The 23,639-nt window shown below is 58.4% G+C and overlaps 12 protein-coding genes across 12 annotated transcripts; 5 read left to right on the forward strand and 7 right to left on the reverse strand.

The window, feature by feature from the left end:
- Positions 1–468: 468 nt before the first annotated feature.
- BDZ83DRAFT_633483 (complex proteins associated with Set1p component shg1-domain-containing protein) lies at positions 469–3,430 on the reverse strand. The gene is made up of 2 exons (XM_060509041.1): positions 2,961–3,430; positions 469–2,910 (listed from the first exon to the last, which is right to left on the reverse strand). Exons 1-2 carry the CDS (start codon positions 3,180–3,182, stop codon positions 679–681), a joined length of 2,454 nt encoding a protein of 817 aa, XP_060360952.1. The 5' UTR covers positions 3,183–3,430; the 3' UTR covers positions 469–678.
- A 498-nt stretch (positions 3,431–3,928) lies between these two features.
- On the reverse strand, positions 3,929–4,378 carry BDZ83DRAFT_586418 (protein trafficking Pga2; the record flags this gene model as incomplete). The annotated part of the gene is made up of 1 exon (XM_060505946.1): positions 3,929–4,378. The coding sequence occupies one exon, from the start codon at positions 4,376–4,378 to the stop codon at positions 3,929–3,931; it is 450 nt and encodes a 149-aa protein (XP_060360953.1).
- An 823-nt stretch (positions 4,379–5,201) lies between these two features.
- On the forward strand, positions 5,202–5,645 carry BDZ83DRAFT_586416 (kinetochore component CENP-S-domain-containing protein; the record flags this gene model as incomplete). The annotated part of the gene is made up of 3 exons (XM_060505945.1): positions 5,202–5,234; positions 5,289–5,412; positions 5,467–5,645. The coding sequence occupies 3 exons, from the start codon at positions 5,202–5,204 to the stop codon at positions 5,643–5,645; spliced, it is 336 nt and encodes a 111-aa protein (XP_060360954.1).
- Positions 5,646–5,843: 198 nt separating this feature from the next.
- BDZ83DRAFT_586443 (uncharacterized protein) lies at positions 5,844–7,472 on the reverse strand (the record flags this gene model as incomplete). Its single annotated transcript, XM_060505951.1, has 2 exons — positions 5,844–7,391; positions 7,437–7,472. The coding sequence occupies 2 exons, from the start codon at positions 7,470–7,472 to the stop codon at positions 5,844–5,846; spliced, it is 1,584 nt and encodes a 527-aa protein (XP_060360955.1).
- A 296-nt stretch (positions 7,473–7,768) lies between these two features.
- On the forward strand, positions 7,769–10,535 carry BDZ83DRAFT_586422 (WD repeat domain-containing protein; the record flags this gene model as incomplete). Its single annotated transcript, XM_060505947.1, has 3 exons — positions 7,769–7,945; positions 7,996–8,023; positions 8,071–10,535. The coding sequence occupies 3 exons, from the start codon at positions 7,769–7,771 to the stop codon at positions 10,533–10,535; spliced, it is 2,670 nt and encodes an 889-aa protein (XP_060360956.1).
- A 166-nt stretch (positions 10,536–10,701) lies between these two features.
- Positions 10,702–11,508, reverse strand: BDZ83DRAFT_586432 (uncharacterized protein; the record flags this gene model as incomplete). The annotated part of the gene is made up of 1 exon (XM_060505948.1): positions 10,702–11,508. The coding sequence occupies one exon, from the start codon at positions 11,506–11,508 to the stop codon at positions 10,702–10,704; it is 807 nt and encodes a 268-aa protein (XP_060360957.1).
- Positions 11,509–12,600: 1,092 nt separating this feature from the next.
- BDZ83DRAFT_586465 (nucleoside phosphorylase domain-containing protein) lies at positions 12,601–14,750 on the reverse strand (the record flags this gene model as incomplete). The annotated part of the gene is made up of 3 exons (XM_060505953.1): positions 12,601–13,405; positions 13,453–13,600; positions 13,667–14,750. Coding segments are annotated over 3 exons (2,037 nt in total), but the record flags the coding sequence as incomplete, so codon positions are not given.
- Positions 14,751–15,291: 541 nt separating this feature from the next.
- On the forward strand, positions 15,292–16,932 carry BDZ83DRAFT_755664 (ubiquitin carboxyl-terminal hydrolase; the record flags this gene model as incomplete). Its single annotated transcript, XM_060514643.1, has 1 exon — positions 15,292–16,932. The coding sequence occupies one exon, from the start codon at positions 15,292–15,294 to the stop codon at positions 16,930–16,932; it is 1,641 nt and encodes a 546-aa protein (XP_060360959.1).
- Positions 16,933–17,648: 716 nt separating this feature from the next.
- Positions 17,649–18,782, reverse strand: BDZ83DRAFT_655225 (eukaryotic initiation factor 4E; the record flags this gene model as incomplete). Its single annotated transcript, XM_060510786.1, has 3 exons — positions 17,649–17,841; positions 17,867–18,699; positions 18,765–18,782. 3 exons carry the CDS (start codon positions 18,780–18,782, stop codon positions 17,649–17,651), a joined length of 1,044 nt encoding a protein of 347 aa, XP_060360960.1.
- Positions 18,783–20,134: 1,352 nt separating this feature from the next.
- On the reverse strand, positions 20,135–20,493 carry BDZ83DRAFT_23604 (uncharacterized protein). The gene has a single exon (XM_060501841.1). The coding sequence runs from the start codon at positions 20,360–20,362 to the stop codon at positions 20,171–20,173; it is 192 nt and encodes a 63-aa protein (XP_060360961.1). The 5' UTR covers positions 20,363–20,493; the 3' UTR covers positions 20,135–20,170.
- On the forward strand, positions 20,394–22,304 carry BDZ83DRAFT_755666 (tetratricopeptide; the record flags this gene model as incomplete). Its single annotated transcript, XM_060514644.1, has 2 exons — positions 20,394–20,490; positions 20,536–22,304. 2 exons carry the CDS (start codon positions 20,394–20,396, stop codon positions 22,302–22,304), a joined length of 1,866 nt encoding a protein of 621 aa, XP_060360962.1.
- Positions 22,305–22,848: 544 nt separating this feature from the next.
- BDZ83DRAFT_755667 (uncharacterized protein) lies at positions 22,849–23,460 on the forward strand (the record flags this gene model as incomplete). The annotated part of the gene is made up of 1 exon (XM_060514645.1): positions 22,849–23,460. The coding sequence occupies one exon, from the start codon at positions 22,849–22,851 to the stop codon at positions 23,458–23,460; it is 612 nt and encodes a 203-aa protein (XP_060360963.1).
- Positions 23,461–23,639: the final 179 nt, after the last annotated feature.

The raw sequence follows: 23,639 nt of genomic DNA on the forward strand, positions 1-23,639 counted from the left end.
AATTCCAAGGGATGATTGTGCTCGTTGCCTTGTCTGAGGAAACGTAGTCTGGAAGGGGGGCAATGGGGGGGAGGAGGAAGACGGCATTCGTGTCCACCATCTCTGGCCTCCGACCTACTGTGGAAGCCTTGGCTTCGGCGTGAGCTCTGTATCAGTAGGCAGGATGGTGCAGGGTTCTAGGTCTCTCGGATACGCCGCCCGTCGCGTTTCCGTCCCCGTGAGTCCATGACAGCTACACGCCGCGTCGACGGTCTGAACATGAGTATCCCTGTCGCTCCGGGTTTCCGGTCGCTTGTCCGAAACCGCAGCCGCTTTTGTGGGGATTCATTCGGCGCCGTGTTTACACGGAGAGTTGTGGATAGGCGGCGGTCGCATCGGAGAGAGCAGAGCATGTCCGGCCGAGTCTTCATCAACGCGGCCAGTGGCAACCTTTCATAGCAAAGTTAAGCATCACTCTGAAATGCGTATCCCGCGAGCTATCACTGTGCGATTGATGCTACTGATGCTATTGACGCCTTCGCCCCTGCCCTATGCCATAAGGTAGTGAGCCATGTATTGATGTTCCATAACCTCTATTCACGCGAGACGACCCGATGCCGTACCCTCCCTATTTTTCACAGTCCCACCCCATTAACCCCCCTTGGCCAAACGAACCAAACCCGCCGGGCGCAGAGGCAACTAGCGACTCCTACTCCTTCGGCGGCTCCGGCTCCGATCTCGATCCCGTCTATCCCTCCGCGACGAGACGCTGCGGTCTCTCCGGCTGCGGCGGTCACGGTCACGGTCACGATCGCGATCGCGGTCCCTGTCCCTATCCCGATCCCGATCTCTCGACCTGGCCCTCTCCCGGTCCCGTCGATCTCTAGAGCGATCTCTCGACCGATCCCTGTCGCGGTCTCTGTCTCTCCGGTCTCGGTCCCTGTCCCTATCACGATCGCGATCTCTGTCCCTGGCGCGGTCCCTGTCCTTGTCCCGCTCGCGATCCTTGCTGCGCGAGCGACTCCGACGCCGCTCGTCATCCCGTGCCAGGTCGTGAGGCCGCTCTCGGTCTCGGCCGGGGGGCACGTACCGATCAATCTCTTCCAGGTCGCGCCTGCGTTTCGCTTCGGGCGAGCGATCCCCCGTGCTTCTCTTATCGTCGATCCCGGGGACGGGCATGCCCTTCTCTCGAGCCTCACGCTGCGCGGCAAGATACGCCTTGGCTTCCTTTTCGCGCTTGCGGACCTCCACCATCTTGGTGGCCTCCTTTTCGTCCTTGTCGCGTTCCAGCCGGGGAGTCGAGCGCACCACGGGAGAAAGGTGTCTCGAGCGAGACCGACTCTTTCGATCGCGTTCAGAGGGCTTTCGGTCAGAAGAACGATCTCGGCGGGGGCGAGAGCGGCTGCGGTCACGGCGGATCGACTCGCGCCGGTCAGGTCGTGGAGACCTGCTTCGGCGGGTCCTGGAGCGGGAACGCGACTTGTCTCGGCGGTCGGTCCTCACACGAGAACGGCTGCGGTCTCTGCGATCATTGCGAGCCCTTGACCGGCTCCTCTCGCGGCGGCGTGAGCGACTGCGGTCTCGCCTGTCGGAGCGAACACGGTCTCTCCGGTCGCGAGACCTAGAACGACTCCTGTCACGGCGGTCGTGGCGTGTGCGGGATCTGCTTCGGTCACGGCGAGTTTTGGATCGAGTGCGCGAATGGGTCCTCTCCCGCCTTTCGGGCCGACGAGACCTGCTGCGATCGCGTCGGGTTCTGGACCGCGACCTGTCACGTCTATCGCGGGATCGATCACGCGGTCGGGGAGACCTAGACCGGCGATCACGTCTGCGGCGGTCGTCGTCGTCTCGCGTACGCCGTCTATCGTCATCGCCCTCCTTGTCCTTCTCGCGGTCCTTGCCAGTCGCCTGTGACCGGCTGCGGCTTCTAGCCTTGACAACTGGTGCATCGGCTTTTGGTGTCGCGGCAACGCTGGCATCCCGTGCTTCCTTCTTCACCTCTACCGCCTTCTTTGGCTCTGCGACCTTTTGCGAGTCTCGCGAGGAAGCAACCTTCTTAAAGGGCATGATGGCAGACGCGGGAGCCAATTTCCTAGGAGGTGGCGCCAACGCTTCGTCGATCTCCAATTCGGGTTGCTTTGCCGTGCTGCGTTTGCTCTCTCGGAGGAGGTCCGCAAGGGCTTCCTGTTCGAGTCTCTCGAGCTGCTCCTGGGAAAGCTTCTGCTTGGCTTCCTCGGTCTCTTCGTGGCGCTCCTTGCGCTTGCGATCTCGCTCTTCCCGACGCTCGCGGTCGCGCTCGTCGCGGTCCCGATCACGGTCTCTATCGCGATCTCTATCCCTGCGGCGGCTGCGGCTACGGCTCCGGCTTCGGTCACGGTCGCGCTCCCTTTCCCGGCTCCGCTCCTTGTCTCGTTGGCGGCGGCGCTCTTCTCTTTCGGCCTCGCGTTCTGCTTGGAGCTTCTCTCGGGCAGCCCGCCTGGCGTCTCGTTCGGCTTTGCGTTTCTCCTCGGCCTTTTCGCGTTCCTTCTCGACCTTTTTGCGCTCTTCCCGTGCAATCTTGCGTTTCTCTTCTTCGATGGCGGCCTCCTTTTGTCTCAGTTCCTCCCGGACCCTTTCGCGCTCAGCTTGTTTCGCCAAAGTCTCTGCGTGGTAATCTTCGTCCGTCTTGGCTCCCCGCTCTTGCTCTGCCGCAGCCTCGTCTTCGCCAATGTCAGCGCGGCGCAGCTGTCGCATGCGTTCCTCGATTGATGCTCTGTCGATGAGTTGCGTAATGACCTGCTCTGCCTTTTGGTACACGCCAGAGCGCTCGAGAGCGCCGTCAATCAGGGCGGCAGCTTTGCCTCGGTCGAGGGTAAGGAGCTGGCCGGGGTTGCGTTCGACTTCCTGTTCGGCCACCTCGAGGATGGCTTTCGTGACTTGGGCCTCGTAATCCTGCGCGGGTCAGTCGCTCGTCACGCAAGCAGACAACAGAAGAGACTCACGCTCGCTGCAAACTTGTCCCAGACCTCCTTGCGAATGGCGTCGTATCCGCCCTTCTTCTTGAAGCTGTGCGCCAGGGACTCGATGGCGGCTCGGGTCGCGGATGGTAGAGGGAGGTCGGACGCCTTAAACTTCTTGGAGGCAGGAGCAGAGTCGGTCGACGTCGCCGCGGCTGGGTCAATGGATGAGGCAGCAGCCATGGCGGCCGGGAGTGCGGAAGCCATCTCGCAGTTGCGCCAGGCGTTTGTCGCAATCGGTCCGTCGCATGCGTTGTCGAGCCAGTGCAATCAAGCGCTCGGCGAGGGGCAATCAATTGGGTATCGTCGCCGGTGCCGCAGTTGCCATCAAACAGGCGAAGCTGGGCCAAAAATTGCTGGTGATGATCAAGAAAGATTCTTGGATCCTGATCCGTGGGACGCGTTCAGAAAGTCGATTTCTCGGAGCAGGTGCAGTTGAGGTGCATTGGTTAAGTGGAGGTCACAGGGGACGAAAGTTTAGTGGAACTGTCATCCCTGTCTTGCACCGCTGGTCCTAGCGTGGCCGTGGTCAGCAAGGTCGCCAGATTGACGAGGCTCTGCTCGGATGGGCTGGTGATGGATTTGACCAAAGACGCGGATCTCTGATGACTGCGCGACGGGTATGACTTTAGAAGATAGGAAGTGAAGCACTGAAAGGCTGAGCACGGGGTCACTGGCGAAGGGGTGGAACCTGATGGCATTCACATGTTCAATCTCGGGCACCATCTTTTGGGGTTTCTGGGCCCGAATCGTTGCATCAACAGGCGAGAGACATCGTGTGGCATCCCATCGACGGTTCCATGCTCGATGATCTCCCAGACGTTACATCTCACTTCCAATGCCCCACGACGACGACGCGATCCATAGACAGAGGCACCGACATTGGTATTAATGATGCTATCAACCGTAAAGAGCCCAAAACGCCCTCCAGCCGCTCCGGACCATCAAACCCCCTACTCCTTCACTAAGAACTCCTCAATGTCCTTGTCCTCGTCATCCTCCTGCAGCTCAGCAAGCCTCTTCTCCTCGGCATCAATCATCTTCTTGAGCACGTCGCGCTGCCTCTTGCGCGCCTTCTTTCCCCAGTCGGTCGACGTGGTCGCGCCCGTGGCCTGGCTGGTGCCTTCATCGTCGCTGTCCTCGGGGATGTCGACCTGCCCGCGCAGCGTATTGGGTTGCACTTTTGCCTTGGGACCGTCGAACTCGTCCTCGGGCTTGGTCTCGTGCTGCTTCATCTGCGAGCTGCCGGCCAGCTTCATCAGGTAAGGGCGGAGCAGACAGTAGGCGCCGACGATGATGACGAGGCGGATCCACTTCTCTGCGGACATGCCCTCGAGGGTGCCGCGCAGGTTGGTGCTGAAGCGCGTCCAGATTGTGTTGAGGAGGTTGACGACGGCGGACATCTTGGCGGTGGTGGGGTCGATCGTTTGATAGTCGGTGGTGGTTGCGCAGGTGCGCTCGTTTGAATGATCGAACGTAGGGTGATAGACTGAAGACGTAGGATGGTTTGGCTCTGATGCAGCGTTCGAAGCGACGACGACGACGAAAAGAATCAGAGACGAAAATGGTCGCGGCCGAGAGAAAATATCGCGACGTTGAACTGGTCGGCCCGCACGGCGTCAAAATTGCGCAGACCCCACCTGAAGGAGCCCGCTAACTTTGGCCAATTGACAGCACGGCAATGGAGAAGCCCGCTGGGCTCAGCGGTCGGTCCAGGGTCCTACAGGGGGCCGTCCAGTGATGTCACAGCGCGTTCCGTTAGTGATCCCCCAAGATTTCGCAGACGGCTTCGGAACACTCTGTCAGCGCCATTCCACTGGTGACTAAGAGGCCTTTTCTTTGCAGTGCCTTAGCTGCCTGTTCAAAGAGGCCTTGAGACTGTTGGCGTGATTAGGGACGAACGGTGGCCTTTCATGGATGCTGGCGGAAGCCGTTGCTAGGCCTCAAGCCTAGAAAGCTTAGTCATCAGTCTCACGAAAGGGGCGCGACATCATGTGATCCTCCCGATCCCCGACGACATAGCCAGGTCTTCAGAACAGTATATCGCCATCGACGACGGACATTTAGACCGATTACCTTGTCAGAGCCCTGACTGAGCTGGCGTCTCGATCTGTCGTGACTCTCGAAATTAGCTGAGCGATCCTTGATCCTCCTCTGTCTCTGCATAGTCCAGCATCCTCTCGTCAACCCCGCGACGCGTCCGTCGCGTAAAGTGGGAAAGTCAAGATGACAGACATGTCCAACGGGAACGAGCGCGAGGTACCCATTTCCCCTAGCGAACCCGCAAACGAAACATCACTAACAATTGCCCAGCGTCTCAAGGCCGCCCTCTGGTTCGCAGTCGGCAAGATCGTCGACGAGGAGTCAATCAAGCAGAACTGCAACGCCACGCCGCAGTACATTGGCGCGCTGACCGAGATGGTGTGGGCGCAGATTGGTGAGCTCGAGCCATGGTGTGTCTTACCTGTCTTCCATGCTGACAACCCGTCAGAATCCGTCGCTACCGACCTAGAGAGCTTCAGTCGGCACGCGCGGAGATCGACGGTCCACACGGAGGACGTTGTCCTGCTGGCCCGCAAGAACCCGGACCTGCTCGACATTGTCCGCGGCTTCGTCGAGGAGCAGAAGGCGGAGAAGCTGAGGAAGGGGAAAGGCAAGCAGAAGAGATGATCTAGCGGTGGGCGGATGAAGCCTCGCGAAGTGAGGACCGGTAGCGACGAGGAACATGTCGGTGCACTGTTGATACCCAAATTTAACGAACGTTACGAACACTCCACTTGAAAGACTACTGTGCTTGAGGTATCTTGTTTTGCCTACGCCAGACGCCAAACCATCCCAATGACTTCGCACAAACGCCAACCCACACATTCAAATCTGCCCCTGGCGCCTCCGCTCCTCCGCAGCCTCGGCCTCCTCAATCTCGTTCCACAGCTTCCACTCTTCCTCCGTGATGTGGAACCACTGCGCGAGGCCCGTGATAAGAGCCCACAGCTCGCCCGCAATCACCAGGTGCAAGAACTCCAGCCCGAGGAAGTTGGTCACGCCCCGCAGCGTCATGCCGCTAAAGATGTTGGTATCGTGGATGTCAAACGTGGGCAGACCCATCCTCTCGCGGTAGGACCGTGCCACCAGCCGGAGGGCGACGGCTTCGTACGGCGAGACCAAAACGTAGCCTGAAATCACGGTGAAGATGTCTGACGCCAGACACGCCGGCAGTCTGGTAAGCATGGTGTCCATGTACTGGATCGCGGCGCCGTATCCGGAACCTTCCGGACCCGTGCTTGGCCGCAACTCGGCTGACCAGAGCCCGGGAGGTGCATCGGTCGAGTCCGTCGCTTCTACGTCGAAACTGATGAGCGTCGCACTGATGCCTCCATCCTCTTCGTCGTCGCTGCCATAGTCTTCTCCCCTGGCTGAGAAGGCGCTTGGCCGGCGGACTGCCTGGACTGGTGGCGTATCGCTAGGTTCCGCTTCTGGGGGTGTGTCTTCGAGGATATCTTCGCTCCTCAGCTCAGAGAGAGGCTCAGGCTGCTGACGATCCACGTCGGGAACCGGCTCCGGGGTCTCCGGGATTGTTACTGGCGGCAGTGGAGGCGGCGGCGGCGGAGGCTTGCGGTGGTGCACGGTATTTGGCAGTCGTCCGTAGAACTCTTGCCACAGGTGGCCAGTGACTTCGGTCCAGATCTGGCCCCAGATGACGTACGAAATAAAGGGGATCGAGTTCACACACCACGCGCCGGCGTAATGCACAAGTGAAGACGGACTTAAATCCTTTGGCGGCGCCGGCGCTGCGATGGGCGACGAGGGCGATCCCGGGATGAAGAAGCTCAACGAGGGGAACCATCTCGCAGACGGGATGATGTCCAGCCTCTGCAGGAACACATACAGCTGCAGGTGCACCCGGATGTACGACAGCGCCGTGTTGACAAACTTGTTCTTCCTCGGGTACGGGTAGAACCAATAGGTGGCCATCTTGAAGACGTGGCCGCCGAGGAACGTCGGCAGACCTGTCAGGAGAGCCGACGATATCGACCGCTGCCTCCGCTCGTGCTGGAAGAGCTCGAAGAAGGAAATGTCGGCGTAGCGCCTGTACAGGAGAATGCGCAGTCGCAAGCCGTTAATACCCCAGACGCCGGCAATCTCCAGGGCGCGGCCGAACCGCAGCAGCCGCGTGCCCACCGCATCCTCGTAGTTGAAGTATCGTCGCACGGAATCGACCTCGGCCGTGGATGGTGTATTGTCCGGCTCGGCGACGCCAATGACCTGCATCACCTCGTTGTGCGATCGCACCATGTCGCGGTTCATCCGTTTCGTCTCGGGGTTGACCGGTCGTCCGCGGTTGTCGTACTGCTGGGTTGGCGCATGCGGGTCGTCTTCACCCTCGCCGTCGACCACATCGTCAAATGGCGAGCGGCCCTAGGGGCGTTAGTGAGGTTTGGGGTGGGTTGGTGGCAATCGTACCAAGGCCTGCGCGGTCAATGGACCGAGTCTCGTCATGTTGAGAGGTGGGTGGGTGACCACATGGGCGTGTCGGACGGGTTGAAGGAATACTCAAGATCGTCTAGGTAGATTGGAATTAACTCACAGGTTGAAGATGCAAGTCTGCAATCACAAATGATCCCAAGCTCCAGGCGCTTGAAGTGGTCTTGCAGACGGGAGCTCCTGCACAAAAGCGGGCCCGATAAGATAATGCTATCGATAAGCATCATCCCGCCAGACGAAAAAAAATAATCTGGGACGAACCGCTGCTTGCCGCATCGCGACCGATTGCACCGCTTCGATAGACCGACAAGATGGCGAGCAAACAGCCCCTCAAGACAACATTCGAGCCCGAACGGGTCATACGGCCCATCTTCACCGGCGGCTCTGTCGCATTGGACAATGGCGCCAAGATTCTCGCAACGCCCCTCGGCGAGGACGCCATCCTCACCAACCCCTCCAACGGGAAGCATCTCGCAAAGATTGAAGGAGTATGCGCCCCGGAATTTGTGTAGAGATGCACGGCTAATCGTAATGTCAGGATGGCGAATCGATCTCGACGCTGACACGTATGTCTACTCTGTACCCGACCGAACCCACGATCTAACAGCTACAGTGACCCCATCCGGCTCGCACCTCATCATCTGCTCCCGATCGCTCGCGATGAAGATCTACGCCCTCAAGACGACCGAAGACGGAACGATAGAGGCGAAGCTGACCCGCTCGCTGAAACCCCACGGAACCCCCGTCGTCGTCCTCGCCGTCGACCGAACGAGCACCCTCCTCGCGACCGGAGGCACCGACGGAGCGATCAAGGTCTGGGACATTGCCGGCGGATACGTCACGCACACCTTCCGCGGACCGAGCGTGCTCGTCTCGGCTCTGCACTTTTTCGAAGTGGCAGCACGGTCGAACGAGGACGCAAGCAAGAAGGGGAAGAAGGTGACACAGACCGAGGAGACAACGTCGACAACAACGAATTGGCGCCTCGTGTCTGGTAGCCAGGACGGAAAGGTACGGGTGTGGGATCTTCACAAGCGCGCTGCCATCGCCAGCCTCGACTCGCACGTCTCCAATGTCCAGGGCCTCGACTACTCCCCCGAACAGCAGGCCATCGTCTCGGCCAGCAGAGACAAGACAATCATCTGGTGGGACGCGCGTTCGTGGAAGATTAGAAAGGTCGTGCCGTGCCTGGAGCTTGTCGAGGCCGTCGGCTTCGTTGATGGTGGTCGCCTGACGTATTCTGCCGGCGCAAAGGGCTGCCTCCGGATCTGGGACACCGACACGGGCCGCGAGCTCACAAAGGACCAGCCGGAGAAGGCCGAGGCGGAGGGTGTCGTCAGCGCCGTGTCGCATCCCGAGCTCCCCTTTATCCTCTGCGTCCAGGTTGACCACACCCTGGCGCTATACAAGGTGCCGGAAAAGGATGCCGTCGAGGGATCGGTCATGGAGCCGTTCAGACGCATCTCCGGAACCCACGACTCCATTATCGATCTCAACTACCTTTTGCCCGACCGCTCCCTGCTCGCGCTGGCCACCAACGCCGAGGACATTCGCATCGTTTCGGTCAAGGACTCCTCAGAAGACGCGACGTACTTTGGGCAGGACATTGCGCTACTCAAGGGCCACGACGACATCATTGTCTCCCTTGATGTCGACTGGTCCGGATACTGGATCGCTACCGGCGCAAAGGACAACACTGCCCGTCTCTGGCGCGTCGACCCCGCCAACAACTCATACACATGCTACGCCACCTTCACCGGCCACACGGAATCGGTCGGCGCCGTGGCACTCCCAAAGCAACCCCCCCAAGAATCATCAGCACAGTTCAAGGACCCCCTGAGCCACCCCCCGGCATTCCTCTTCACTGGCTCCCAAGACCAGACCGTCAAGAAGTGGGAGATTCCCCGGGAACCCCAGCAAACCCGCAAAGGCGGCTCCCGCGCCGTCTTCACCCGCAAAGCCCACGACAAGGACATCAACGCCATGGACGTCCACCCGCAAAGCCAGCTCTTCGCCTCCTCCTCCCAGGACAAAATGGTCAAGATCTGGTCCGTGGCCGAGGGCGAGGTCCAGGGCATCCTCCGCGGCCACAGGCGCGGCGTGTGGTCCGTCAAGTTCGCCCCCGCGGGATGTCCTGCGATCCAGGGCGACGAGGGCCAGGTCGCCGGCAAGGGCGTTGTCCTTACCGGTAGCGCCGACAAGACGGTCAAGCTATGGAGCCTCAACGACTACTCGTGCATCCGCACTTTTGAAGGCCACTCCAACAGCGTCCTCAAGGTCGCCTGGCTGAACATGCCCAAGCCCGAGGGCAAAGGCAAGAAGCAGGTCCAGTTCGCCAGCGCCGGCAGCGACGGTCTCGTAAAAGTCTGGGACGCCAACTCGGGCGAGGCCGAGACAACCCTCGACAACCACGAGGACCGCATCTGGGCCCTCGCCGTCCACCCGGTCGACAACACCGTCGTCTCAGGCGACGGCGACGCCCTCGTCACCTTCTGGAAGGACACCACCGCGGAATCCCAGGCCGCCGCCACCGAAGCCGCCCAGAAGCTCATCGAGCAGGAGCAGGAGCTCCAAAACCACATCCACCACGGCTCCTACCGCGAAGCCATCGTCCTCGCCCTCCAGCTCAACCACCCCGGCCGCCTCCTCAGCCTCTTCACGTCAGTCGTCACCTCTACCCCGGAACCCGGTAGCCTCTGCGGCCTCAAAGCCGTCGACCAGGTCCTCGCCACGCTCTCCGACGAGCAGCTCTTCACCCTGCTTCTCCGCCTGCGCGACTGGAACACCAACGCGCGGACGGCCGCCGTCGCGCAGCGCATCCTCTGGACGCTCGTCCGCAGCTACCCGGCGTCCAAGTTCTCCAACCTCTCGGTCAAGGGCGCGCGGGGCCAGCGCAGCCTCAAGGAGGTGCTCAACGCGCTCCGTGTGTACACAGAGCGGCACTACAGGCGGACGGACGAGCTTGTGGACGAGAGTTACCTGGTGGAATATACCCTGCGGGAGATGGACAGTCTCGCGCCTCCCGCGATAGAGGACGTGGATATGGATGATGCCGCGGCGGATGTCATAATGGTGTGATGTGAGGAGTAGATGTAGGAGTTTAAAATAGAATGGTTTTCTTGGTTGTACGTTCTGCGAGGCCTGGTGCGATGTGAAGGTGCTTTTGATATCAGCGTTTTGACCACCTGCTTTGGCAGAGCGGTTGTTGCAGCCGATGTTCGATATGGCTTTGAGTAACGAGTCTCTAGAGGCGTACGCCTTCGCCATCGTCCGACTCGTCGTCGGAGCCTACATGTACGTATGAACTTGTATACGTGTCTTCCTCTCCACCCTTGCTGGAACCTTCGCTCGCGCTCCCCGACTCCTTCTCGCTGTTGACCTCCGTCTCCATCTTTTCCTCCCAGTCCAACAATGCTTTGAGGGAGTTGTTTGTGTCTTCGTGGTCTCGACCAAGAATGCATTCTCGAGCCTCGGCGCACTTACGCATCAGGTGAATCGCTTCCTCTTCCCGACCTTGCCTCCACCACGTCCAGGCTAAGTTATTCTCTAGCGTTAGAGTGTCGGCGTGTTTATCCCCTGACACCTTTCTTCTCACCTTCAATAGTCGCTGTTGTAGCCCCTCCGCTTCTACTAGTCTGTTTTGATCAGAATATAAGACCGCTAAATCTCCCATGGCCCATAATGTGTGTACATGTTCCTCGCCTTTCATGGTTCTCCACCCGTCCAACGCCTCCAGAAATAAATATTCTGCCTCTCCTAGACGACCCTGCTTCTTATAGATGTGTCCTAATTCTCCTCTGGCTGGTGTCGTGTACTTATGCTCCTCGCCTCTAGTATATCTCCATATGTCTAGCACCTTCAGGATCAACTTCTCTGCCTCTACTAGACGACCCTGTGTCCTGTAGACGTGTCCTAAAGCTTCCATGACCCGTAGTGTGCCTTCAGACTCCTCGCCCATCAATGATGTCCTGATGTCCAGCACTTTGGACATGAGTTCTTCCGCTGCGTCTAAACGACCTTGGTCTCTGTAGAGAAGTCCTAACCAAAACATAATGTTTGCCGTTTTAATATGTGCCTCGCCCACCAACGTTCTGCTTCGGACCAGCGCCTGTGAAAGCATATCCACTGCCTCTGGTAGACGGCCCTGCTTTTGATATGTAAGCCCTAGCCTCCCCATAGTCCAAAGTGTAGTTTCAGGGCCCTCCACAAGGAACTTTCTGTCTGTCTCTAGGACTTGCAGTAGCAGCTTCTCTGCTTCTTCATACCGCCCCTGCTCGAAGTACACAGTTGAAAGCTCGGCTAAGACGCCTGACGTCACCTCGAGATCCTGTCCGGCTTCTTTACAGATCCTGAGTGTTTCCAAATACAGCTTCTCTGCCTCTTCAAGACGGTCTTGTCGTAAATAAGCACGTGCAAGTCGACGGCGCGTATAAACTACTCCCCGAGCGCTTTCTCCCAACAATCTCCTTTGGGCTTTCAATGTAGACAGGAGCATCTCAATGGCCGCCTCTAGACGATTTTGATACATGTGAGACACGGCCAAATTGCCCATCGTCTCGAGGGTAAGAGGGTGTTCATGCCCTAGTGCTGCTTTGTGTAGTTCCAATGATCGTGTCACATATTTCTCTGCTTCTGAGCGTTGCCCTTGGTAGTTGAAGTATCCGGCTACATGGTGCAATAGTCGTCCAGTTTGGAATTTTGCCTCATCGGACTCGGGGTTCGAATGTATCAGGACTGCCAAGGCATGAGGTAGATATGCAAGACACACCACTCGGGTCTCGAACCTGCCAAACGGGAAAGCTCGAGACATCAATCTGAGAGCCTCGTTTGCAAATCGTGGCATGTTCTTATCCTGCAAAAGACGCTTTTGCGTGACTAAATGCACTAGTCGATGCATGTCGTAAGTGTCATTGCTTGATTTGGAGATGAATGAAAAGGCTTGAAGAATTCCCAAAGCCCTTGCTGCTTCCAGAGTCGTGTCGGGACCCGTCTCAGAGAGGGCATCGGAACTGCCATCGGAACCGGCTCTGGCGCTCCCTGAATCAGGACCATAGTCAGAGCCAATGCCGGAATCTCCCTCGAAAGGGCTATCCACGTCGACGACAGAGTCCGACTTGTTGCGCAACTGCTCACAGCAGTAGTCTTCGACAAGGTCTTTTGGAATAGCTTGACGATCAAACATGCTCATGAAAGACAGCAAATTGCCCGCTAATGGATACCGCTGTTCGATCTGACGGAAAGAAATTAACCAGGTGGCAGTCAGCGCATGAGGAATCTCCGAGTCCCGCCCTATGGACACGAAAGGCTCACTCAGCTGACGCACCAAAGTAGAATCGCTTTTGTCCAGTATTTGGACATAGTCGTTGATGGACATGAAGTTTTTGAGGATGAAGGAGGCTGCTTGTGCCAGAGCTAACGGCAAGTACTCAAGTCGAGATGCCAACCCGATTGCCTCTGAGGGAGAGAAGTTGTAGTTCGGGAGCAACGATCGTAGTAGTTCAACAGCCTCAGCATCGATCATCTCAATAACCTTAATTGGGGGGGCCCCAGCTGTTATCCTAAGGCCTGTCTGCATATCCCTCGTCGTTATGAGAATGGATCCGTGGAGACAGTCAGGGATGAAGTGACCCATTCCACCTTCAGATGCAATTTCAGGCGCATCTGCGCCAATGCCGTCTTCTCCAGTGTCCGTGAAGAAAACTTCCTTGTCGTCGGCGTTATCAACGATCAGCAACCAGGGGCCGCTTTTCCTGCCCTCGAGCCACTTCTTCACAAGAAGAAGGGTATCGGCCTGCTGATCGTCGTAGCCCGGGATGCTACATACTTGAGCGATTAATGTGAAAGCCTGACGAAAGCGCTGACGGTTGCTGGCGTGAACCCAGAAGATGGAAATTTCAGGGGAAGTCTCGTGTAACCAATGGGCATATGCCAATGCAATTTGCGTCTTACTTCTTGACGTTAGCCTTGCTTTGGAGTGATGCAAAGTTCGTCTTACCCAACACCGCCGAGCCCATGGAGTGCCACTCTTGAGCGTAGTCTCGCACTGACCAGACCAGTCTGCGTGTCCCCAAATAGATGCGCGATACGATTCAAGATCTCTCCTCGGCCGATGAATTCGGGATTTTTGACATAAGGCACAAGAACTGACCTCTCTCAGTATGATGTGTAGTGGAATACGGAGGAGGCGCACTTACATTTGGGCGAGAAACCAGACGTCTCAACTTGCTTAACCCGTTCAACTAGGCCGGCTGCCGGCGCATAACGATCGAGAAGTGCCTTCGCTGCCGCCGCAGCTATTGCCGCAGCATAGTGCTGCCAAGTCTTGTTCTTGTGACTGTCGGCATAGTCGCATACGCCCTTGACGATGATGCAGGGGATCTCGTCCCAAACTCCGGCCCCTTCCATTTCAAAGGCGACGAGGCTATGTTCTCTCGCAATCTGGTCTCGGTCTTTGCCAGACTTCATGACGGTGTCTCCTGATCCAATCGAGCCAAGAAACACACGAGGCTGGTGCTCCGCAAAGGGGGTTTCTTGCCCGACTTGCTGATTCTCGAGACGTCTTCGAGACACTCGGTATCCAAAGTCACAGTCGAGCTCCTCGCATGTCGCTTTCGTCGCCTGCTCGCAGGTCTGTGTTTCACTGCAGCTGCACTGTACGTGTTTCCGATGCCTGTGGGTGTAGTCGGGCTCGAAGAGCACGTCTTCGTATGGTGGTCTACGATAGTCGACGTCGTAGCTCTCTTCGGCTGCCTTGGTTTGGATTTCCGTCAGACCTTTTGAGATTTCCTTTTGCAGCCGCTGCTTCTGCCTATGGGTTTCGAATGCAATGAGCAGAGACCGAATCTCTTTGACCGGTCTACCCAGAGTGTCGTGTATGGTGTCTTTCGGCTCGAACTGGCCTGGAAATAGCCGCCCCAGATCGTACTGAACGACACTTTTGCTGATAATGACGTCTCCAAGCAGCATCTCCCCGTCGTCATTCGCATTGGGCACGCCACCGCATATGCCACATAGGAGAGCTAATCTGAGACCCCCAAAACTCGACCGCAGGCTGGCAGTCGCGCTTGCTGCATTCACTTTTCCCATGCCGGAAAGGAGGACGAGGACGGCATTGTGCTTGCCGATTCGACCCAGCGTGTAGGTGTTTGCGTCACCTGCAGCCTTGCCGAGGTCTTGCTCGAGGCCGTCCCACAACAAATCGAGGGCCAACTCTGCGGCATTGAACTCTAGTGGAAGGGCGCAAATCACCGCGACAGTGAAGTCTTCGCGGCGGCGTGGCGGGAGACTGGTCATGGCGCATTTCTGTCGTCGACGACGCAACAACGAACGAACGTTGACTCAACGGAGTATCGCTCATGTGAAGCAGTCCCCAGATAGACACCAGCGAGTCCTGACAGGCTGCGGCAAACGGGGACGGAGCCCCTCATTTCTAGATCAGGCTGCGGCTGACATCTGGCCAGGCGCTTCCGAGGATGATGCCATTGGATGATAACGCAGCGACATTGATAGGTCCATTATCCATGTGCTGCATGCGCCAGCATCCGAGAAGTCCTTCTGGCGACTCGGCAGCCCAATGTGACCGGGACTGGCATATTCATCGCAGATAGGTTTGCATCGTCTGTGGCCGTGTAGTGACTGATGTCTGGATGAGGTTGTAGAAGCTCTGGGCGTGGCTACCGACGGTGGGGGCGTGCACCTAGAGCGATAGACTGGCGACTTTTTCCACGCCTGCAACCAGGTACCACCAATCCATACCTGCGACTTCAGCCTCGCACTCGCAAGGAAACCACCAACACCACTCGATACCCCTCCAGAAACCACACACACACACAGCATGGCGCACAGGAAACGTCACGCCGAGGACCCCCTCGACGAAATCGCAGGCATCGACTCGCCGGCGTCGAAACGCTCACGAACCGTCGACTCCCTCATCTCCAACGGCTCGCTCGAAAACGGGCACGACACAACGACGACGACGGACGACGCAACACCCACAAACGGCACGGCCGAAGTACCACAAGACGATGCTGAAAGCGACAGCGAAATAGAGGAGGACGCGCCGGTACATGTCCCGATCCGCCAATCGGCGCCGACGGACGGCTACGATGACCTCTACCTCGACACGATAGACCGCAACGTGCTCGACTTTGATTTCGAGAAGCTCTGCTCCGTCAGCCTGTCCAACATCAACGTCTACGCGTGTCTGGTCTGCGGCCGCTACTATCAGGGCCGCGGCCCGAAATCGCACGCCTACTTCCACGCCCTCGACGAGAACCACCACGTCTTCATCAACATGCAGACGCAAAAGGTCTACGTCCTTCCGGAAGGGTACGAGGTCAAGTCCAAGTCGCTCGACGACATCAAGTTCGTCTCGGACCCGCGCTACACGAAACCCGAAGTCGCCGCCCTCGACCGCACGCCGCTGCGCGCGTCCTTTACGCTGGCGGGGAGGGAGTACGCACCCGGGTTCGTGGGAATGAACAACCTTAAGGAAAACGACTACCTCAACGTCGTGGTCCAGGCTCTGGCGCATGTCGCCCCTTTGCGCAACTTCTGCCTCCTCGAGGACCTCTCGTCCCGCTCCGAGCTCGCCAAGCGCTTCGGCATCCTCGTCCGCAAGATCTGGAACCCGCGCGCTTTCAAGGCCCACGTCTCCCCCCACGAGCTGCTGCAGGAGATTTCCCTACTGTCGAATAAGCGCTTCACCCTGACGGCGCAGTCCGACCCCGTCGAGTTTTTGTCGTGGTTCTTGAATAACCTGCACCTGGGCCTCGGCGGGTCGAAAACAAAACCCGGCAGCTCCGTCGTGCAGCGCATCTTCCAGGGGAAGCTGAAAGTCGAATCGCAAGCCATCACGGCGCGCGCCGACGCGGGCGACCGTCTACGCTTCGAAGACGCCGCCGTGTCAGTCACCTCATCCCGCTTCATGTTCCTCACCCTCGACCTCCCCGCGGCGCCCCTCTTCCAAGACGAGCTCGAAAAGAATATCATCCCGCAAGTGCCCCTCACGACCATCCTCTCCAAATACGACGGCATCCACGCGCAAGAGCACCTGGCCCAGCGCAAGCGGTACCGTTTATTACACCCCCTACCACCCTACCTCGTCCTGCACGTCAAGCGCTTCAGCCAGAACAAGTTTGTGTCGGAGCGCAACCCGACGATTGTCACATTCGACCCGCGCGGCCTCGACGTGAGCCCTTACGTGGAGCCGAACCCGGGCGAGTGGCCCCCCGGCGAGCCCATCTGGTACGACCTCGTCGCTAACGTCGTCCACGAGGCCGTGCGCGCCAAGGAGGACGTCGCGGATAGCGGAGAGGAGCGCAAGACGTGGAAGGTGCAGCTCAAGGATAAGGGGCGCGACGAGTGGGTGTCGTGTCAGGATCTGTTTGTGGAAAAGGTGCAGAGCGAGCTGTTGTACCTGGGCGAGACGTATCTGCAGGTGTGGGAGAGGCGGAGGACGCCGAGGAAAGCGTAGATTGTAATGATATCGCGGGATGCGTTAGTCCCATGTCACGCATGCATCCAGTTCACGTTCATGTCAGTGATATCCGAGTGAGCTCATTTCGTAGTCATTTGGGACTATCCATACGGCCCATGCCTTTCAGACCGCGCATCCAGCAGCCCAACAAAAGCACACACCGAAGCATGCGACACTCGCATCGCAGGTAGTGTTACACCTCCCGAAAAAGATGATGAGATTTGGGAATGATGGACCGGCCGAGCCAAATCCGTAGATAAACCCGCCCTGGTTCGCAACCCATAAAACAAACGTGACCGCTAAACGTTTGACCGCTGACCCCCCATTCCATTTCCCTCCCAAACAATCGATTCCCGTTTCCGAGGTCGAAAATTTCAAAAAGGGGAGAGCCTTTCGATTCCCCCCTTCCATCAAGGAGCCCTTCCATCCAGGAGTCCCTCATCAAGGGGCTGGTAAAAACTTCACATTCGTCTCCAATGTTTCCAAACCTGCTTCCTCATTTTTCCCCATATATGTGTATTTTTTGTCGGAGTTTTCACAAAACCCCGAATGCTATGAAGATCCGTCGTAAGGGGGATAATGGATCCAATAGTGTACAAATAAACATCAAAGATGGCTTTGGAAAGAGAAGCAAAACAAAAATGCAACAAGGTTGTTGGCGTGGCATTTCCCGGCGAGGGGGGTCGTTGCTTTTCGGGGCATGAGTTTCCAACTCACGAAGCGGCGGACTTCTGCTCTTCGGTGGCCTGTTTGTTGCCGCGCTTGTCGTGCTGCTTCTCGCGGCGGGACTCCTCGATGGCGGCTCGGTGCTGGATGCTCTCGTCGTGGGACTTGAACTCGAACTGCGTGTTGGGCGGGCACTTGAGGTACGACTTCCACGTTTCACTGCGGGTGTTAGCCAAAAGTCTCGACACATGACAAGACAACTTACCGAATCCTCAGCACGCGTCCGCCGGTCGAGCGGGTCCAGATACTGATGATATCCTCGCCGTTGCGGACGCTCACCACACCGCCACAGACCTCCTCGCTGGCGTCGATAAAGGCCTCGCCGAGGAGCGCAAACACGGTATCCTCCCAGTACCGGTCGACGATGCCCTTCTTGAGACGAAGCACCCACTTGCCGCCGCTTCTGTTCTCCTCGTCCTCCCAGATTGGGCGGATGCCCCGCTTGAAGAAGTGGTATTCCCAGCCCACGGACAGCTCAGAGGGCCGCTTGAGGTGTGGGTAGCCGACCCAGAACTCCTCCACCGAGTTGCAGTGGATCATTGGCGTCAGCGATTTGGCGTACTCCTGGTACGGCTGGCCCTTTGGCTGGGGCGGCCGGCACCACGTCACCCACTCGTACTTGAGGGGGTGGACGCGGAGGTGCTCCGAGGACGTCCGGGTCGAGGCGGGCTGCGAGCCCAGGGCCCTCTTCTCGGGGATCGGGGCGATGGAGGGGACCTTAGCCGCGGGGTCGTGCTGCGACACCGCCTTGGCGCCGCCGCCAATCTTGCCCATGGCGAGGTCGAACGGGTTGCCGGGGGACTTGGGCGTCTTGGCGGAGCCGAAGGAGGCGAAGGCGCCGGAGCCCAGGCCAAAGGCGTTGGCCGCGCCGGCGGTGGTGGGCGACGCCATGCCGCCCGCGCCGGGGGTCGTTACGTTGTTGAAGGGATTTGATTTGCCGCCGTGTGAGGACGTATCGCCGCCGAATCGTTTGGCAAAGGAGCCGTTTCGGTTGGCGTCACCGCCCGGCGCGGGACTACCATTTGTCGAGAGTGAAAGCTTGCCAGAGCTGCGGGCGTTCGTCAGTGGGGAAAGGTATAGCGTGCAGGGACAGAGGAACTCACTTTGTGCGGCGGGTCCATAGGTTGTTATCCATTAGGACTGCTTTCGACGGCTTCCGGGGGAGGGGTGAATTTGGCTTGGTCTCGTCAATCCCTCAAAACGTCAAGGGCGGCGGCACCTTGGTGTTGTGGTTAATGGTCGCAGTTGTGGCGGCTGGGACAGGGCAAGATGGCGTTGGGATGCGATGAGGTCGGGATGGCGGCGGCGGCGGCGGCGGGCGTTGCGGGCAGAGGCGATCGACGAGGGCCTGCTGCAGGGGCGGGTTTGGAGACGGAGAGGCACAGAGAGGAGAGGAGTCGATGGCCGTTGGAGAGACGGGATGGAGAGATGGCGGCGTGCGAGAGCTTCGGCGGGGGTGAAGTTGACCGGGGGGGTAGGGGGAGGTTCTTTCGTTTGGAGAGAGAGGCAAGGTAGCGTCGGTGTGGTATCTCGAAGGGAAGTTGTTTGTGTGTGGGTATTACAGACGTTGGTTGGGATTTTTTTTCTGCAGTGTTTGAGCGATGTTGTGAGGCGGGAGTGGGAAAGGCGAATGGATTATCGACTGATGGGGAACAATGAACAGCTTGAAGAGAAAAAAAATAATACGGAGTACGGATACTGATGCCCCATCCTCCTCGACCTTAGTCGTCACCTTGTTATCGATGGCGGATAGAGCGATAGCGCCTCGCTTAGCCCAGGTTAGCCTTACCCCTGATGGGTCCACTGGGAGGTTGTGGCCAATGAGGGGGCGTAAAGGGACAAAAAGGCACGCTGGAACGGCGCACCACAGTGAGGAGCAGTGAGGTCACAGCGAGGTGTCCTTGAGGCCTCGGGGCTGGAGACGCCCGCCGTCCGTACCAAGCATTGGGCGCGCATAGCTTTGGTAGGGCAGCGCCAGCACCCAACCTCTGATTTCACCATTTGCATTTCTCGGATTGGGCGGACATGCCTTTACTCGCATAGTCCCGTCCAAGATACCTAGCATCACTGACGAGCATTATCTGCCCCGGCACTTGGGATGGACGTCAAAAGCACAACGGTCGGATGGGGAAGCGCAGAGCGTGCATGGCCTGAAACAATTGCCGGCTGACCCAACCCAGGTGCCTAGCATTGGCCGCAATGGAGTCATAGATGAAGTAGCAGTGACGGTCAGCAAGGAGCTCTGGCTGTGGCGGTTGACGTGCTATTTTCAGCGCCGTGCCGTCGAAGCGCCAGAGCCTCACAACAACGACCAGACAAGATGCAAGACAGCCTACAGACAAGACAACACAGACAATCCATCTACAGACAACCACCAAAGACAAGATGCCATGACACAGATATCAATGGATCATCACATCGCTGCTGGACGCAACTGAGCATCAACGGCAACCACGTGGTGTGCCTGGGAGAGACGCAACGACGCCCTCTGGTTGGCCTACCCCGCCATTTACTCGGCCCACACCCCTGACGGCGCCCGGTGCACAGTGCATCCACGTCCCCTCCAATTCCTGCCCGTCATCCAAAGAAAAGAAAGTGCAGATTCCCGTCGCGCCTGAGCCCACGACGCGCTTACCTCACCCCGTTGATCGGCATCCAACGTCAACCTCCACCACCGTCTCTCTCCGTTACAACTGGCCATGCCCACGATCTAGCACTTCCACCGTTGCGCCATGGAAAAGTTCCTGCGGGAATGGAGGCAGGATGCCCTGAACAAGGCCCAGTACGATTCCGCCATCTTCATCGGCGACAAGCTGCTAGCTCTGACCAGTACGTGAGACTGCTTCCGATGGCTGCCCTGTCTAACGTGGACAGACGACGATAAGGATGCCTTCTGGCTGGCTCAAGTCCACTTTGCTACCGGCAACTACACACGAGCGCAGACCTTCCTCGCAAAACAGGACCTCGTCGCTCGCAACGTCTCCTGTCGATACCTAGCGGCACACTGCCTCGTCAAGCAATCGAGATTCGACGAAGCCTTGGCCATCCTCGGCGAGCGGAACCCGACGCATCTCATCAACAATGCGAGCAACAAGCGGAAGCAGCAGAACACGGCGCCATTAGGTCGCGCTGTCGGCCACCCCAAGGGCAGCTCAAGAGACAGACATGCCCGCGACGAGGCAGCCGAAGAAGAAGCGACGAACCGCAAATATGAAGCCGCCATGTGCTACCTGCGAGGCATCTGCTACGCCAAGCAGAACGCCTTTGACCGGGCCAAGGAGTGCTACAAGGATGCCGTGCGGATCGACGTGCAGTGCTTCGAAGCTTTTCAGCAGCTCATGACCAACGCTCTGCTATCGCCCGACGAGGAGTGGGCGTTCCTCGAGTCGCTCGACTTTGATGCCATTAGCGTTTCCGGGGACGTGTCGTCGTCACAAGAGGCCGCAGAGTTCACAAAGATGCTGTACACCACGCGGCTGTCGAAGTATAGGGAACCTTCGGCATTCACCGCGGCGTGCGACTCTCTGTCGACGCACTACCGGTTGGCAGACAACCCGGATCTCCTCCTCGCCAAGGCCGATCTCCTCTACACGCAGTGTCGGTATAGAGACGCCCTCGCCATCACCGAGTCCATTCTGCAGGACGATAAGTACAACTTTAGCGTCCACCCTCTGCATCTGGCGTGTCTGTATCAGCTCAAGATGAAGAATGCGCTCTTCTTGGTATCACACGACCTGGCGGACAACCACCCCGAGGAGCCCTGCTCGTGGTTGGCCGTGGGCATTTACTACTTTTCGATTGACAAGATTGCGGAAGCCCGTCGGTATTTCAGCAAGGCCAGCATGATGGATGCGCACTTTGGCCCGGCGTGGATCGGCTTCGCACACACGTTCGCCGCCGAGGGCGAGCACGACCAGGCCATCTCCGCCTACTCCACAGCAGCGAGGCTCTTCATGGGGACACATTTGCCGCAGGTCTTTTTGGGCATGCAGAACCACGCACTCAACAATATGACACTGGCCGAGGAGTTCCTCAAGACGGCCTACGGTCTGTGCAAGACGGACCCCCTACTTCTGAACGAGATGGGCGTCGTCAAGTATCACCAGGACAAGCCGCAAGAGGCTGTCCAATTTTTCCGGGCGGCACTCAAGATTGCCGCCGACATTGACTCTGACCCGCAAGCGTGGCTGGCGCCGAGGACAAACCTGGCACATGCATACCGTCGCCTGCGACTCTGGAAGGACGCACATATGGAGTTCGACGAGGTCCTGCGACAGGGTGGCAAGGACGCGACGATATTCTGCGCGAAAGCGCTTATCTATCTCGAAGAGGGACGCCCAGAAAAGGCCGTCGTGCCGTTGCACGAGGCGCTCGCGATTAACCCACAAGACAGCATAGCTACAGAGCTACTGAACAAGGCCCTTGAAGAGACCTCCACGATTGACGTTGCCGAGGGCGACGAGCTGGAGGCGTTTGAGCAGGAACTCGAGATGGGCAAGGCGGCCGCCAGGGAGCGCATATCCAACAAGCTCCCGAAGCTACGGCGGGATGCCAAAGGCAAGGCCAAAGTCGGCCGGCCGAGGGTGCTCATGGACGAGGACGAAAAAGGCGAAAGCATGATGGAGATGACTGATGATGATTAGCCCGGCGCGGCAGTACTGTTATCTGGCGTGGGGTCCACCAGCATAGATATCGGTTAATGACAACAAACCTATGAATACCAACCCTTGAATCTCGATCAGCTCTGGTGAAGCTGTTGGTGGTGAGTTCAGCTAAGCAACGTGGCTTTGGGAGTCATGCCACTGTGGGTTAGTCTGGCGCCGTGACGAATGCGATTGACCCTATTCGTCGGGGGTGCCTCGCATTCGCTCGCTAGCGTGGGATTCCGCGGCGGGACGATACCCCGGCGCGCTGACAGAGTCGGGGGGATTGCTATTGTCCCATGCCGACCGTATCCCACTAGATCGGAACATGCGGCCGCATGTAGGCTGGTGGCTTGCGCGGGTTGTGATATAAGGTGCCTTGGGGTCTAGGGAGAAGACACAGCAAGTGACCATCACCTTGCATCTCTTGACCTCTTGCGAACAATTTAGTGTACCGGCAAAGTCGTACCTGGAAGCGATCATCAGCCTGTCAGCTCCCAACTCATCATCTCAAAAGAGTAGAAAAGCAAATAAAGTATACATCATGTCTCGCTACTTCCCCCACACGGCCTACGCAGAAGAACAGCCCCTCGCCGGCACGATCCTCACAGTCCACGTTCTCACGCGTGGCTACACAACCGGCACGGTAGTGGGTCTCGGCGTCGCGGCCGCGGGTGGAGTCGCCCGCCGAGTTCGCGGCACAAAGCCCGTGCCAGCCGCCGCCGTCGCCGGTACCCTGTTCCCCACATCAGCAACGACAGCACTCCGAAGCGCAGGCGGACTACACACCTTCCTCCGCAAATCAGGCACCGCCAGCGCCATCGGCCTAGGCCTCACCGGCGTCGCCACGCTGGCGAGGATGTACGGCCGCGAGGATATTGAGTGGCGCGACCGCGCGTGGAGGCTGATGGAGAGCCGGAGCCAGCTGGAAGTGGACGATTGGATGTATGGTGGTGCGGCGGCGGGCGTTGCGGCGCTTGGGATCGCGAGGGCGGCGCGGGTGAAGGGTAGTACGCTTGGTGTGAGGGTCGTTGCTGGTGCAGCTGGGTTGGGTAGTCTTGCGGGCACGGTTGGGTATATGGTGTGGAGATATGGCGTGCATGGAGGCAAGTATCCCGAGTATGTCGGTCCCGAGGTTGCGTTGTCGAGGGTGTAAGGTTGCCGTGGTTTGGAGATTGTTTGCTGCGAGGCCTGTACTTTGTATAGATCAATACCCCAGTGGATTTGCTTACCTGAATTATGCCGCAACGTCTTGGTAACGTGTGCCAGTGTTGCAAAGCGGCAGCCTGACTTTGTGACATGGCGGACAACTGCGGTTGGTTCGCTGCTGACAAG

Source organism: Colletotrichum acutatum (assembly GCF_030867785.1).
Source record: "Colletotrichum acutatum strain CBS 112980 chromosome Unknown BDZ83scaffold_106, whole genome shotgun sequence".
NCBI classification, from domain to species: domain Eukaryota; kingdom Fungi; phylum Ascomycota; class Sordariomycetes; order Glomerellales; family Glomerellaceae; genus Colletotrichum; species Colletotrichum acutatum.